At 34.1% G+C, this 15,340-nt stretch overlaps 1 protein-coding gene across 3 annotated transcripts in view; it reads right to left on the reverse strand.

Annotated features, from left to right (window-relative positions):
• Positions 1-3,529: 3,529 nt before the first annotated feature.
• The window catches only part of Mybl1 (v-myb avian myeloblastosis viral oncogene homolog-like 1), a 39,007-nt gene continuing 27,196 nt past the window's right edge, over positions 3,530-15,340 (reverse strand). The window contains exons 9-16 of one of the 3 annotated variants that reach the window (XM_013034497.1): positions 14,002-14,235; positions 12,688-13,056; positions 9,166-9,308; positions 8,456-8,570; positions 7,393-7,509; positions 7,203-7,304; positions 6,583-6,762; positions 3,530-5,291 (exon numbers count right to left, since the gene is read on the reverse strand). In XM_013034497.1, the coding sequence (XP_012889951.1) occupies positions 5,163-5,291; positions 6,583-6,762; positions 7,203-7,304; positions 7,393-7,509; positions 8,456-8,570; positions 9,166-9,308; positions 12,688-13,056; positions 14,002-14,235 (1,389 nt within the window). In that variant the 3' untranslated portion in view covers positions 3,530-5,162. Of the gene's footprint in view, positions 5,292-6,582; positions 6,763-7,202; positions 7,308-7,392; positions 7,510-8,455; positions 8,571-9,165; positions 9,309-12,687; positions 13,057-14,001; positions 14,236-15,340 lie in introns of all 3 variants that reach the window. The other 2 variants (XM_013034496.1, XM_013034498.1) reach the window with 2 other exon arrangements.

The following is a 15,340-nucleotide window of genomic DNA, read 5'->3' on the forward strand; positions in this document are numbered from 1 at the left end:
TCTTCCCTTCTAGAATATTAGTGTCCATACATACAAGAGTGATGGAGATAAATGGTTTCACCATAGTATGTCCAGAATTTAAGACAGGGAGAGCACAGTACACAATCAGTTAAACTGAATTAACAAATATTGTTAGGATTTACATAATTACATGATAATTTGCTCAAACTTTTGGTTGGCAAACTTACTGTAATTAAAACAGAATCAACTTCCTCCTTTCCCTGCTGTGGCCAAGAAAATACAATCAAATCAAGCACATTCCAGATTTAGAACTTGAATAAGGAAGTTCTGAGAACTGCAGACATAAAGGCAGTACATCACACTGTTAATATTAAATGGGCCTCAAACTCTATAGCTTCTGTTGTACTTGTGCCAGACACTAAAAAGTTTTCAGCAGCACACCCTTCCTAGAGAATAATTTTTTCCAAGTTCACTTTTATCTTAGTTTTCTGATAATTTTCACATATTCTCGCTGAGCCTATGTATATTCTTTATTTTTTCAGGCAGAAAGTTTATTGGAGGGAGAGCAAACTGTGGGCCTGCACAAAATGGATGCACAGAGACTGAGGGGAAGGAGGAGAAAAAGAGAAGAGAGAGGGACTCATGTTGAGCCAGATTATATAGGGAAAGGCAGAAGCATGTGTACTCATTTTACAAACAGGAAAAGTACAATATTCCAATGGGATTTCACTTCAATCAAGTTAACCTCTTCATAAAATACACTTTGAGTCTTTATACTGCATGTTTTTCATAAGAAATTAAAGGTTTTATTAGCAGACCTATAACTCTTAGATAAATCAAGCAAGAAAGCATATAAAAATGAACTAAAGGATTTTAAGAAAATAACATTTTCCTGGCTACAAAGCAAAAGAAAGTTATTTGTATGAAGTATGTATGGTTAAATATTCCCTGATTAAGTCATGACTAATTTTTGAATTTCTTTCCATTTAACATTTGGTAAGGTTTTTCTAGACATAAAAGTGAAGTAATCATAAATAGCAATTCCTACTCTTCAGAAATGTCAAGTCTAGTGGAAAAGTTTATGGAAGCAGTAGGCTAATCAGAAAATTTTAGACCTATGTTTTGATGGCTGAGTGAGATTTTAAGTCTAGAAAGACTAAAGGAACAAAAGTCAGAGAATATTACCAACACAAGCATCAAGATAAAAGCATACACATACATGTTCTTAGAAAATTCAACTCACCAACATGGTTAGAAAACAAGTGAGGAAAGACAGGTCAGGCCCAGGAAATAAAGAATCATTATCTAGGCAAGCAAGCACTATGGGAAGATTTCTGAACGAGAGATGTGATCATGTCTGTGTTTCTTATTTGTTTCTGCTTACATGTAAGAATGTGCCTAATAGAGCTGGGAATGTGGCTTAGAGGTGAAGTGCTTGCCTAGCATGCATGAAGCCCTGAATTTGATTTCTGAGTACCTCATAAACAGAAAAAGCTGGAAGTAGGGGCTGGGAAGGTGGCTCAGTGGTAGAGTACTTGCCTTGCATGCATGAAGCCCTGGGATCAATTCCTCAGTACCACATAAGCAGAGAAAGCTGGAAGTGGCGCTGTGGCTCAAGTGGTAAAGCTAGCCTTGAGCTGAAGAGCTGAGGGACAGCGCCCAGGCCCAGAGTTCAGGCCCCACAACTGACCAAATAAAAAGAAAAGAAAAAGCTAGAAGTGGCACTGTGGCTAGCCTTGAGCAAAAAGAAGCTCATGGACAGCACCCAGGCCCAGAATTCAGGCCCCAGGATTTGAAAAAAAAAAAAGAATGTGCCTAATATTCTCAGCAGTTTTATTTCACATTACAAATAAATAGATCAACTATCATTCTGGCTTCATATATCAACGTTTTGGTTTTTTGCTGGTCTTGGGGCTTGAACCCAGGGCTGGGGCACTGTCCCTGAGCTTCCTTTGCTCAAGGCTATAGCACTTTATTACTTGAGCCACAGCACCACTTCCAGCTTTTTCTGTTTATGTGATACTGAGGAATGGAACCCATGGCTTCATGCATGCTAGCACTCTACCTCTAAGCCACATTCCCAACCCTCATGTATCAATCTTATAAACTTAGCTTAAGCCTTATATTAAGAGGTAAACTAAGAGGTAACTAAGTTAATTTCAACAGATTTCTGAGCATAGAAGGTTGAGGAAATCACTAAGATAATACAAAAATCTAGGTTATCAGTTGGTCTTTTCCAGAGGACTCCTTGGTGCTACTAATAAGTTTCTTGGTATTTCTGCAGAATGAAACGCATAGTGATTAGTACAAATGACAGATGAAGGTCAAAAATCAAAGTGAAGGCTTTATGCAAGATGAGAATATACAACAAATTTAAAGGGAAGGCAATACTATTTAAAGTTAGAACAAAAGAAGGGTAGGTCCAAGTTGAGAAAAGGAGGAAATCTTTTTTGGACATGTTGCATTTTATGTCAATAGACATGTCTAAAATGAAAGTTGAAAATATGATTATAAATGAGGCTCAGGCAAGATGCCATGTTGTGTTAACAGATATCATTACCTAAAAAAGGGGTTCTAAGAGGGAAAAAAGAGGATGGGGAAAAAATGTTGGGTTCAGTCCTTAAGGATGCAGTCAAATCTATAAAATACAAAACCATAGTGAAATGAGCAATGGCAAGTAAGCTTGTACACAGATGCTTTATTTGGATGTTTAATATATATCAACATTGTATGCAAGATTCTCTTACAATGGAAAGTTTTCTCATATATCAAAAAAAACTCAATTTAATCAAGGTAATTGCTGTATTAATGTGAAAACCATACAACAAAATGCAGTATGATAGATGTGTAGTCAGTTCCCATGCAAATATGGCTGCTACATGTATGTCTGGCATTTTATAACATATTGAAAGAATTCAAACAAACACAACAGTAAAAAAAAAAAAGGTGACTTAAGATGCCTGACATATACATATTTACGATTACAAATCTTACAAAAAGCAACAAAGCAGTTAACTGGAGGATTCAACCAATACCAACCCAAATATATAGTATATCTTATAGGCCTAGGCCTAGCCACAATATATCACCATTTGGGATGGTTTAATGCTCAAGAAAAATTATGCTTTTAAAAAAATATAGCTCTTCCAAGATATTATACTTTGGTGATTGGAGACTACTGCATTCAATCCAGTTCAGGGCTACATTTATAAAAAGCCAAGACACAAAAAGCCATTATGTACTATTTGTTCAGGTAATTGAAATAATCCCATATGATTTTGTCACAATCATTGGTTTTACAAAGTGAAATTTCTGTGAGAAGTTCATTAATTAGAAAGCAATCAACATACTTAACAAAACATGCTAAGAAGATTCAAATTGGTTTATCACTTATCAACAAGGCATAATCTTAGTATCACCATACATACTCATTACTTCTCACTAACATATAGTATGCAAAAGCTAGTGAATGGATATAAATAACTTAAAATCCTTGTAGGTCTACTGTTCAAGAGCTAGCATTAAAATACTTAGTATTTCCATTTCTATTACATAAAAACAGACCCAAAAATCTTAAGCTGTTTTATTTTGTTTTTAAGGCATAGTAGTATTTTGGTCTTGTAAGAATTTGCCTGGTAATGGTTGATTCCATTAAGTTAACTTGAGAACTTGCCATCATTTGCTTTTTATCTTTTCACACAGTGCAAGTGGTGGTTCGCTCTTTCCATCTCTCATAGCAGCAAGCCGATTCTGCTATTTTCTATAGCAGCATACTTTAGGAGTGGAGAGGAGAGAGTGTGTCAATTATAAATAATTCAAACTACAGTGTACAATTCTATTTACCTGTCAGTGTTTAAGTTGACAGCACACCATTATAAGTCTCAAAAAAATTACATAAAATCTCTACCACAAAAGCAAATAAAGACATTCTTTCAAGAAGAAATAAAATAAGTGCAAACACCTAAACGGGCAACTGAAGCAACTGTTGTAACCTGTAGAGAAACGTAAAACATTTATAAAAGGACAAAACATTTGTATAAATAAAAGATAATGTTCTCTACTTCTGAAACATTGAGAAAATATCATAAACTTCTAAGTGCAGACTGTTTTAAGGGACCAAGGTACCATATTATTTTTAAAACAAAATGTAAAAATTTCAAACACATATACAAATCACCAGATTAATTTATAAGACCCCCCCTCAATATAATTTAAAAACAAAATATTAAATTATTATTTAGTACATTTTTAGAACTACTTTATAACCAACATGATTTAAAGGGCATAGTGCAATATTTAGGTAGATGTGACACACAGTATATTGTATTATTTGCAGCTATAACTTCACTGTTTCATACTTAAACATCAAAAATGTTTTTTATTATGTTACTTGTAATAACAGGAAACAACATGGCTTCTAGACACCCTGTATACATATAAATATCTACATTTAAGCTTTAAAAGTTAAAATAAATTATAAAAAGACTTCCTTCCAATTTACAAGGTTTTCCTGCTCCTACATACTGTACAATACATTCAACAAAACTCTCAGCACTTCTGAGATATGAAGAAAATACTGACTCTTCACTAAAAAGGAAAAAAAACTCATTTTCAATGCTTTTTTAGTACTATGCTCAAATAAATACATTAACACTGTAGTTAATTTTATTGTTTCTGAAAAATACCGAAACTTAGTAGTGCAACTTTCTTTAAATCTTCCTTTAGATTCCTTTCCACTGTGTTGTTTTTTTTTTTTAATAATGGTAGCCTAAGTGCTTCAGCACGTGGGTAAAAGTACTTCATAAAACCACATGTGCTTCCCATGCATGAACTAATTTCATAGAAAACAGGTATTCACATACCTGTCTATAACAAAACTGCAGCCTCAAGAGGGTAGCAACATATACCTTTTGAAGAAAAAAATCCTTTTGGAGTTATCTGTAAACATTCTTACTTCCCTATTTTATTCTTTAAAATGATTTTCCAAAATATTTTTTTAAAAAAAAGGAACAATGAAATCACCCACCCCTTACTTAAGTGACCTATTAGCTTTTCACCTACCCAATATAGAAAAATAAGCAAACTGTTTTAGGGATGTATTTTAAAATTCTAAAAAGAATTAATTGAGAAAAATCTCACTGCACTTAATTTGGTATAAAATACAGTAAGGGAGTGGGGAATTACATCACTTTTAATAACAATTACAGTATTAGAGCTCTTGAAGTGCTGCTAGTAGCTGTGTAAGTACTCAGGTATCTTCTTGCTTGTTCAGTCATTATAAGTTGATCTTCTGTCTTCCCATAAACCACTGTTTCCCACTCACAATTTGACTAGGAAAGAAATATCAACAGTTACGTGAAATTACTAAATTAACTATCCATTCTACTTCACAGTTAGATTCTTAAAAATCATTCTTTCCATTCGATATTTTATAATTACTGTAAAAATGTTTTGAGAATGGCATTGTGTTTCTTTTTTAAAGGTCACTCTATATGTGCATTAAAAGTATTTTCAGTACTCATAAGACTATAGACAGTACAAAATTTTTGTCTCTAATAACTCCCCACAAATTGAATGAGTGTTCATCTTTATTGCTTCAAAAGTTTGCATAAGTTTTAAAAAGAGAAGGGTTAGAGATGTAGTTCACTGACAGAAGTATTTGCCTCGCATGGTAGAGGTCTTGGGCTTGATTTCCAGGATGAAAGAGGAAATATACTCATCACAAAAAATGAAGTTTGATTTATTACTGCATCATAGATATGGTCTGCTACTTAATAAACTTTCCGAAGAAGTTCTATGCTAATTAAACACTGGAAAGCTAAAACATTTGAAATAGATTAAGAGAACATGCTACTTGGTCCTTTGAAAGTAGTGGTTCAAGACAGGTGGGAGTAGCCGTATTTGATTGCCAAAGATGTTTTCCAAGGAATGCTTAGATGTCAGGAATACTATGCTGCAGTGATTGTGACATAAAAATGAAGAAACCTTCCTCTGCAATTAACTCTCACATTACAACTCTACTTATTTTTATTAGCATACAGAGAACAGGGATTTCACTGTGATATTTCCATGTATGTTTACAATATATTCCAATCATCCTCACCCCTTCTCTAGGGTGAACTCTTAAGTTAATATAATAAAAATCTCTTAACCTTAATTTGCAGTTACATACTGGTCACACAACAACAGAAAAAAGAATTTTGTTTTATATCTGAGCCAACAAGTTTACAGGGAAACATTGTACCAACAAAAATATGCTGAAACTGCTTCCAACCACTTACCCTTGGTGGGGCAACAAATAGGGACATACATACTTGTTTGTTTACTTATTTAATTTACTTTAGGAGAAGAGGTGTCAGACATGGATTTAGGTATTTTTAGCTTAAAAAAGAAATTGTGCTAAAGAAATCAATAAGAGTCTTTGGCTAAAACTCCAATTGTATAGTTGATATGAGTCTCTCAAACACAAATAAACTTTGAGTGTCAAAATAATGATGAATGTTTAGATATTGTTATAATCAATTTCAAATTTAAAAGAAAAAGTATAATTTGTAATCAGTAAATTTAAAATGATCACTGAATAAACAATAAAAATTGCTAAATGAATTAATAAATCCATACCTGAAGATTCTTTTCCAATTTGACAACTTTAGAAGTGTTAGGGTTTGGTTTCTTTTTAGTAAGTGTGTATGTTTTGTTGGCTGAATTTATATCTTGTTTTTCAAGAGTCAAGTTGCACCTATCGTCATGTATTTCCAATAATGGTATCATTAATAAAGATGTTGTAAATATATTTTCTGACTAAGAGAAAAAAGAAACAGAAAAAAAAACTAATTCAAAAATGGAGACCAATAGAGGGATTATTGAGTAAGTGGTAATGGAAGTTCTGGTTCATTTTCCTCCTAGAAAGCATTTGGCTCTGATATAACTTTCTAGCAGTGTAGGAATATTAAACATTTTAGTAATTAACCAAAATAAAAAAATGAAATGTAATGCTTAGTAAACTATCATTTTTGACATCATATATAAGAAAGCTAGTTCTTCCCAAAATAAAACAAGTAAAAGAGAAAACCACACAGAATAAAATATTCTTAAAAGTTAACATTTTCTCTTGAATGAGATGGAATAATACTAAAAGGTGTTTTATGAATCTCTAATCAACTGGCCATACAATGAATAAAAAAGGAGAACCACTAGAACTTATAGTAACCATTTAAAATATATATGAACCCTTTACCAACCTGTATGTCTGAAATGTCTTCAGACAATAGTTGAGTGTCTGGTTCTTCCTTTTCCCAATTATCTAAGACGAGAGACTTTCTGACTTTCTTCCCAGAAGTACTCTGCTAGAATGAATAATTTACAAAAAAGCATGACAGACAAATCACTTGGACAAAAGGACTTTTAATAATAAGAATACTAAAAAATTACCTCTTGTTTGCAGCTTTTATAAGAAGGCTCATCTTCCTCTTTGAGAAATATATCTGTTCCAGTTTCTTCTTTTAAAACTTCTCGAATATCTTCTTCTAAGAAGGCAAGTGGCTGGGACTAAATTGTTTTTAAAAGAGTTTTAAAAAGTTGTTGCTAGCATTTTTTCTCCCTATGTATACAAAACCTGTATTTCATATCTTTCTAGTATTGATAGAATTTTCTCCTATTCCCAACAGATATGTAATAAAGCAGTTTTTTGGCAAAAAGTATCATTTAAAAATGTTAAACTATTAATGTATTCACCTATATGTCTAAACATAGACTGTAAATGTCCCCTAAAAGTAATCAGTATTTTAAATACATTTCTTATTTCTAGAAAGCTTGTCTGTGTCTCCTATGGCTTTTCTATGGTATTTCAAAGGTGACAACATTGATAAATCACAGATAACTAGAATACTTTTTATCTCTATTTGTAAACTACTACTACCACTGCAATACAAATAACAATACCAACAACTAAGCATATAAACTTGCCCTGAAATCAGGACATGTATTTTAATGTTTTTTCTTTTCATGCATGTGTTTCTAACGCATTTATAAGACTATTTCTTTGTTGCTTTGTATGTCCCTCCCCCACAGTATAACCCCTGCTTTCACTATATTTGATGTCAGTATAACTTTGGAGGAGATGGGGAAAAACAAGTCGTTTAAGGATACAGGTGGACCTGTTGCAACAATGAGAAGTACAAGTTGTCTTGTCAAAAACGAGCTTTACAATGTCGGTGCGGTGGTGGGGGAAGGGGGGAAGGAGATGGATTGGGATTGGGGGGGAGGGGGGAGGCTGGGAAGGGATGTGAAGGGTAAACAAAAGGAGGAGGCTGCAATGCTTGGTAAGAAATGTACGCATTATCCTGCCCATGTAATTGTAACCCCTCTGTACAGTATGTTCACAAATAAAATTAAAAAAATAAATAAATTAAAAAAATAAAATTAAAAAAAATGAAAAAAATCAGTTTATGTTTTCTTAAAATTAGGAAAATTCTTAAATATAGAATATACATACCACAATTTTAAGAGGTCCGTATTTTTTCTCTTGAGCAGCAAGTGCATTCTTAAAAGGGGTTGGAGTTCTTGGTGTGGTACCCAATAAAGATCTTCTAATAGTAGGTGTTCTAAACCTAGTTAATCATTTAAATATTTGTATTATAGTCACAACTAGAATTCATACAAGTCAAGAAATGCTAAAAGCATAAACTACATTTTTATATATGCATATTGTTTATTTAAATATTACAGAACTACTTTAAAGTTTGGTTCCCTATAATCCTAACTACTGTTGAGGCTTAGATCTTGAGAGCATCTCGATTTAAAGCCAGCCAGGGCAGAAAGTCCCTGAGACTCTTTATCTCCATCCAATTAATCACCAAAAATGCTGGAAGTAGAGCCATGGTTCAAGTGGTAGAGTGTAATCTTGAGCAAAAAAATTAGGGACAGTGCTCAAGCCCTGAGTTCAAACACAAAACCAAACCAAACCAAAACAAAATAATTCTTTAATTAACCATCTTTAGAAAAAGAAAAAATTACTAAAAATGTTTTGCTTATAAAGTTTTATGCTACATTTAGCCAGTTTTCAGTGCCCTGCCAGAATAAAAGATGAAGTTATGGCTTTTTTCTTAAGTTGTAATACATACCATTTATTTGAACAAAAAGCTATTCTCTCCTTGATCTTATGCTTTCCAGTTTCTCTAACACAATTATGTAACACCTACTTACCCTACATTTTCCTTTTGATCTTTGGGAGTTGTTTCCTTCTGAAGAGGGGTTGTAATGAAAACTTTTTGCCCACAAACAGGGGTTGATGTAAAGGAAGGATTTTCCATATTAAGTTGTTCATTTTCAGGACACGTGTTAAAAAACTAAAAAGGAAAGAGTTTAAAGACAATTTTTAGGACAGAGCATTTAGAATCCTATACAAGTATCTGATAAGATTTTCCTATTCTTTCCTCACCTATTTTTTTCCTTACCTTTATACGTTGCTGCATAAAAATAAGTTCCATAAACAGAATTCTTGTCTGTTTTGTTCACTGCTGTCTCCTAGTGCTTAGAATAGTATTTAGCACAGAATAGGCCTTCAAGAAATAGTTATTTAAAGCCAGGGACTGGTGGCTCATGCCTGTAATCTAAGTTACTCAAAGGCTGAGATCTAAGGATCACAGTTCAAAGTTGGCTTGGACAGGAAAATCTGTGAGACTCTTATCTCCTTTTCATTTATCACCCAAAAGGGTGGAAGTGGAATTGTGACTCAATTGGTTAGAGCACTAGCCTTGAGCAAAAAAGCGTAGGGACAGTGATCAGGCCTTGAGTTCAAGCCCCAGAACTGGCACAGAAAAATAACCAACCACCAAAAAAGCCAGAAGTGGAGCTGTGGCTCAGGTGGTAAGTGCTGGCCTTAAGCAAAATAATAGCTCAGAAATAGCACCCAGGCCTGAGTTCAACTCCCATGATCAGCACAAAGGATGGAAGGAAGGACAGAAGGAAGGAAAGAAGAAAGGAAGAAAGGAAGGGAAGGAGAGAAGGAAGGAGGGAAGGAGAAAGCAAAATAAAAGGTTAAATTTTAACAAAATTTTAACAAAGCAATGTATTACAGAATAGAACTCTACAGAAAAACTCTATTTTCTATGTTAAAAATGCAATAGTTGGGCTGGGAAGGTGGCTCAGTGGTAGAGTGCTTGCCTTGCATGCCTGAGGCCCTGGGTTGGATTCCTCAGCACCACATAAGCAAAAACAAAAAAGCCGGAAGTGGCGCTGTGGCTCAAGTGGTAGAGCGCTAGCCTTGAGCTGAAGAGCTGCGGGACAGCGCCCATGCCCAGAGTTCAATCCCCACGACCAGACCCCCAAAAAAAATGCAATAGTTTTGTAAAATAGAGCAACCTAAAGCAAGATTTCTACCTGCTATTAATAAATGATCCTAAATGTCTTTTTCTATGACAGTACTAAGAATTCAGAATATAATAGGCCAGACATGGGGGTGTACATCTCTAATCCCAGCTATTCTTGACCAGGCCAGGAGGATCACCAGGGGCTAAGCTAGGAAAGACATTGCAGAAAAGGGGAGGAAAGAGATAAAAGGAGGAGGAGAAGGTTAAGAAGAAGGAGGTTACTATAGTAATGCTTTGGTTGTAAGAAATAGAAGTCTGGCAGGTTGCCCCCTCTAGAACAGGACAGAACCTTTGAGTAGACAAAATTCAGGTGACAGAGTCCATTTTCTAAACTATATAATGTACTAATTGAATCTTACAATTATGAAATACTAATTTATTTTTGGAGCTAATGGATTGAGCACTGGTATGAAGAAGCAGAAATTGCTCCACGACTGCTACTTATAACTGGAATAAAATCCAGCCCATCACTCCTGCCTGATACTTGAATTATCTTACCTGAAGATTAGTAATCAAATCTTTTACAGGCTAAAATCCAAGCTCTTTGTCAGGAGATATAAATATCTTTCAAATACTTTCTATCTTAGAAAGTATTTAGAATTTATAGGTATAAATTAGAATTTATACTTCAATAAAAAACAGCTAGTAAATGAAACAATAAAACTTTTTGAAATTCATTTAGGAAGTATTGGAGGAGAGGGGAAGAGGTGAGTCCAACCAAAAAACAGTATACACATATATGGACATGTCAAAATAAAATCCCCATGTACAATTAATTGATGCTAACAAAAATACATAGAAAAAGAATTTGAGCCAGGCACTGGTGGCTCACGCCTTTAATCCTAGCTACTCAGGAGGCTGAGATCTGAGGATTGTGTTCAAAGCCAGCCCAGGCAGGAAAGTCTGTGAGACTCTTATCTCTAACAAACCACTCAAAAACTGGAAGAGGCACTGTGGCTCAAGTGGTAGAGTGCTAGACTTGAGCTGAAGAGCTGAGGGACAGAGCCCAGGCCCAGAGTTCAAGTCCCATGACAGACAAGAAAGAAAGAAAAAGAAATTGATAGTGTATACAACTGAAGAAATGGAAAATTGTAACTATATCCAAGCCCTGTTCACCTTCCCTAGAACACTTTCTAATTCTCAGGACTGAACAGAGAATGATTGTAGTTTATGTAAATAGAAACTTTCTGAAGCAAAAAGACACAATTTTCAGAGATAAAAGCAGCAGTGCACTGTTAGATCCTGTTTATCTTTCCAGCCTCCAAATTCTCCATGTCTATTTGGCCATTAAACTTCTTACTTCTTCCACGTAACTTTTAACCTCTGTCAAAACATTTTCAACAGGGCTGGGAAGGTGGCTCAGTGGTAGAGCGCTTGCCTTGCATCCCTGAGGCCCTGGGTTCAATTCCTCAGCACCACATTAGCAAAAAGAAAAAAGCCGGAAGTGGCACTGTGGCTCAAGTGGTAGAGCACTAGCCTTGAGCTGAAGAGCTGAGGGACAGTGCCCAGGCCCACAATTCAGGCCCCACGACCGGACCCAAAAAACAAAACAAAACATTTTCAACAAACAACAGCTGCATATCTTAGTCTGACCTAAACTGTGTTATTAATTTCAGAATTTCGTTCCACCTAACTCCTAAAATTTTTCTGGAGGAAGATTAACTGAGATGTTGTTTTAAAAAAAGTATTTAACATGCAGCCTGGAATATACAGCAAGTTCTCTATAGGGAACTGTCCTAATACATACATCTGATTGTCAGGGACATTACTAAAGAAGAAAGTAGTTCCAGACATCTCTAGAAATCTCCTAATATGAGACTGTTACAATAATAAGCTAAGTTTCTCTCCTAGTATTCTAAGAAAATGCAGATAAGGCTCAGATGGTAGAGCATCCAGCCTGTGTGCAAAAATACCAAAACCCTGAGGTTCAAGTCTCAGTTCCAGGGGAAAAAAAAAAAACTATTAAGAAAATTTAATAGGTAAACTAAAATCTGAATTACTCCAAGTAGGTGAGATCCCTTTATACAATTTCAGGCTTATTTGTTGAACACTTAGGGATCAAAGAGTCAGACTGGATCTCAATCTCAGCACTGTATTACATAACTTTGGGCAAATCATTTTACTTTTCTGGGACAGTTGCTGGCTGAGTCTTCCCTCTTAGCTCTGAGAACTATATGATGCTATAATGCACACACCTACTATACTTTGTGATAGACCTACTGAGTTTAAAACTATCATGTACATTTTAAACACATTATTTTTATGTTTTACCAAAATAGTCAACTATTACTAAAAGTACTAAAACTCTAATCAAACTTTCAACATTTGTTAACATAAACAAAAGCATTATTATTACCTGTGAAGGAGAAAATGGTAGTGTTTTTACTGGTGTATGTTTTAGTGCTGTATTACCACCATCATTGAATGAGCTATCACCAAGTTCATTGCCTAAGGACTGACTCACTCGCATTCTTCTCTTCTTTCTGAGGATGGTTGGTGGAGTGCTAAACTTGACCACATTTGGGGATGGTAAAGGAACAGTCTCACTGTTTCCACCATTACAATTGTTCTTTTTCCCTTCAAGTACAAGACTGACATTAAATTGACATTCCATGGCTCCTTCATTGTGTTGAATTCGCATTAGTTTAACTGGGGTGGACTTGACAGGAGAAGCAGCAGCATCAGAAAGATCAAAACTGGTGACATCACTCCATGCTACAGGATCCTGCAATAAATTAAATTCTTTCTAAAGTTAATGTTGCAACCTAAATATATTTAATCAACATAGGATGATGCTTTCTGTTGAGGTAGTTACTCATTTTTTAGCAATAGAAACAAGTTTTCTATGAACTTTTTTTAAAGTAAAAGCATCTGAGAGGAACAAATTATGATTTTCCTCACAATATCAAATGTAATATTCCAAAAGTTCACCTAATTCAATAAATTAAACTTATTGTCTATTTTTATGAGAACAACTTATTTTATTATCAAAAGGTACATATAATAAAATTTCATATTCTACTCTATAACAGAAAAATCCTTCAAATTCTGCATAATACCTGGTATAGATATGAACATATTTAAAATGGTGATATAATTTGATGCAAAAATTCAGTTTAACCTAAGGACATAATCATGATTTTGCACAAACCCTTATATAAATACCTTCTGTTATTAAGGATATTTAAAATGTAGATAGTCCCTAAATGTCCAATAATAAGAATAACTGAGTAAATAAGTTTTCTTAGATTCATATGGTAGGATACTAGAATATAAAGTCTCTAAAATTAGAGTTTTAAAAAGCTAAAAGACATGTTCATGATTTAAGTGTCTTCCACAGAAAAATACATTAAGAATATATTCATTAAAATATATATTTATATTCATATACAATTATGTGTATATTTTTCTAAGTATACAGCAGAAACTGAAGGAATACATCAAATAATTAACTCTGAATATGTATATTCATTTAATTATTTAATATTAAATTTTTTTCAGAAAATTAAAATAAACTGAAGGAATACATCAAATTATTAATTCCGAGTATATAATTTTACAACTTTCTCTAATATAAGTATAAAACTTGTTTAATTTATATATGCATAAATGAATTGTAAAGTTGGTTAATGTCCATTAAACTTTTGATAATCATACAGTTTCTACTTACAGATTCAATAAGTTCCAGAGTCTCTGCAAATTCTGGGATGGTCTGTAGAGAAGACAGCACAGCATTTGCTTCTACAGCCAAGAACTTGGTAGGTGAATTCTGCTGTGCAGAAACAGTCTGGTTTTCATCAATACCATAAAACTCAGTAGCATGCTCCTCAAGACTATTTAGAGTATTAGCCATGCTATCATCCATCAGGAAACTACCAGACCAGCTAGAAAAGTTTCCAGGTTGCTAAAATTACAAAAGAAATTTAAATGTTATTTATCTTTCTCAATGTAGGCATAAATTCAGATTTTAACAAACTCAGGGTTCAAGTAAAAGTTCTGTTTTATAACAACACACTTCATATCATTTCAGCAAAAAAATATAATAGCAAATATAGTGTTCCCTCAGCATTGGTATAAAATTGTTTTTATTAATCTCATGGCTTGACTAGATTTTTTAATTAAATTATTACCTATACAATCATGGTAAGATAAAAACTAGTACTTATATTTAACATAAAGCCTAAATTCCTAAAATCTAGCTTCTCTTTTCTTTTCAACAGTGACTTCACAACACTTGCACTCACAAGTACTACACTCAACTGTCAGGTGTAGTACTTGTCAGTCTCTAGCGAGTGATGTTCTCTTACTCCAGACACCTTTATACATGCTCACTTTATCTAGAATGTTCACTAACCACTGGCTGGGGAAGAGCCCTATTCTTCCTTTAAGAGACAGTTCAAACACTGGCAAGTATTTCATATGATATGTAATTTTATCCAGTTAGAATAATGTCCTACATTATATGTCTTGCTAATATATAATCATACCCTAAGACTGAACTCAGATGGGCTTTTTTCCAGTTAACTGTCCCTGACTATGTAGCTCTAAATCATGTACTTCATCTATATGCTCTAATAAAACATTGTGACTTATTTATTTTTATGACAAATACTATATCATATTTCTTAGTCATGTTCCTATACAGAGTAAATTCTTTGACAGCAGTGTGTACTTTGTTACTTTATCTCTTCAGAGAAGTCACCTAAAGCAGTTCCTTATAGGATTCATTTTTCATTATCTTATAATAAATTGCTTTTTTAAAAGAGGAGAAAGACCTTGGACTCATGAAGAAAAAAATAACACATAAAGCATATAGCGGGGCTGGGAAGGTGACTCAGCGGTAGAGCGCTTGCCTTGCATGCATGAGGCCCTGGGTTAGATTCCTCAGCACCACATAAGCAGAAAAAATCAGAAGTGGCACTGTGACTCAAGTGATAAGAGTGCTAGCCTTGAGCTGAAGAGCTGAGGGACAGCGCCCAGGCCCAGAGTTCAAGTCCCATGACAGACAA

Source organism: Dipodomys ordii, unplaced genomic scaffold (assembly GCF_000151885.1).
Source record: "Dipodomys ordii isolate 6190 unplaced genomic scaffold, Dord_2.0 Scaffold190, whole genome shotgun sequence".
In the NCBI taxonomy this organism is placed as follows: Eukaryota; Metazoa; Chordata; class Mammalia; order Rodentia; family Heteromyidae; genus Dipodomys; species Dipodomys ordii.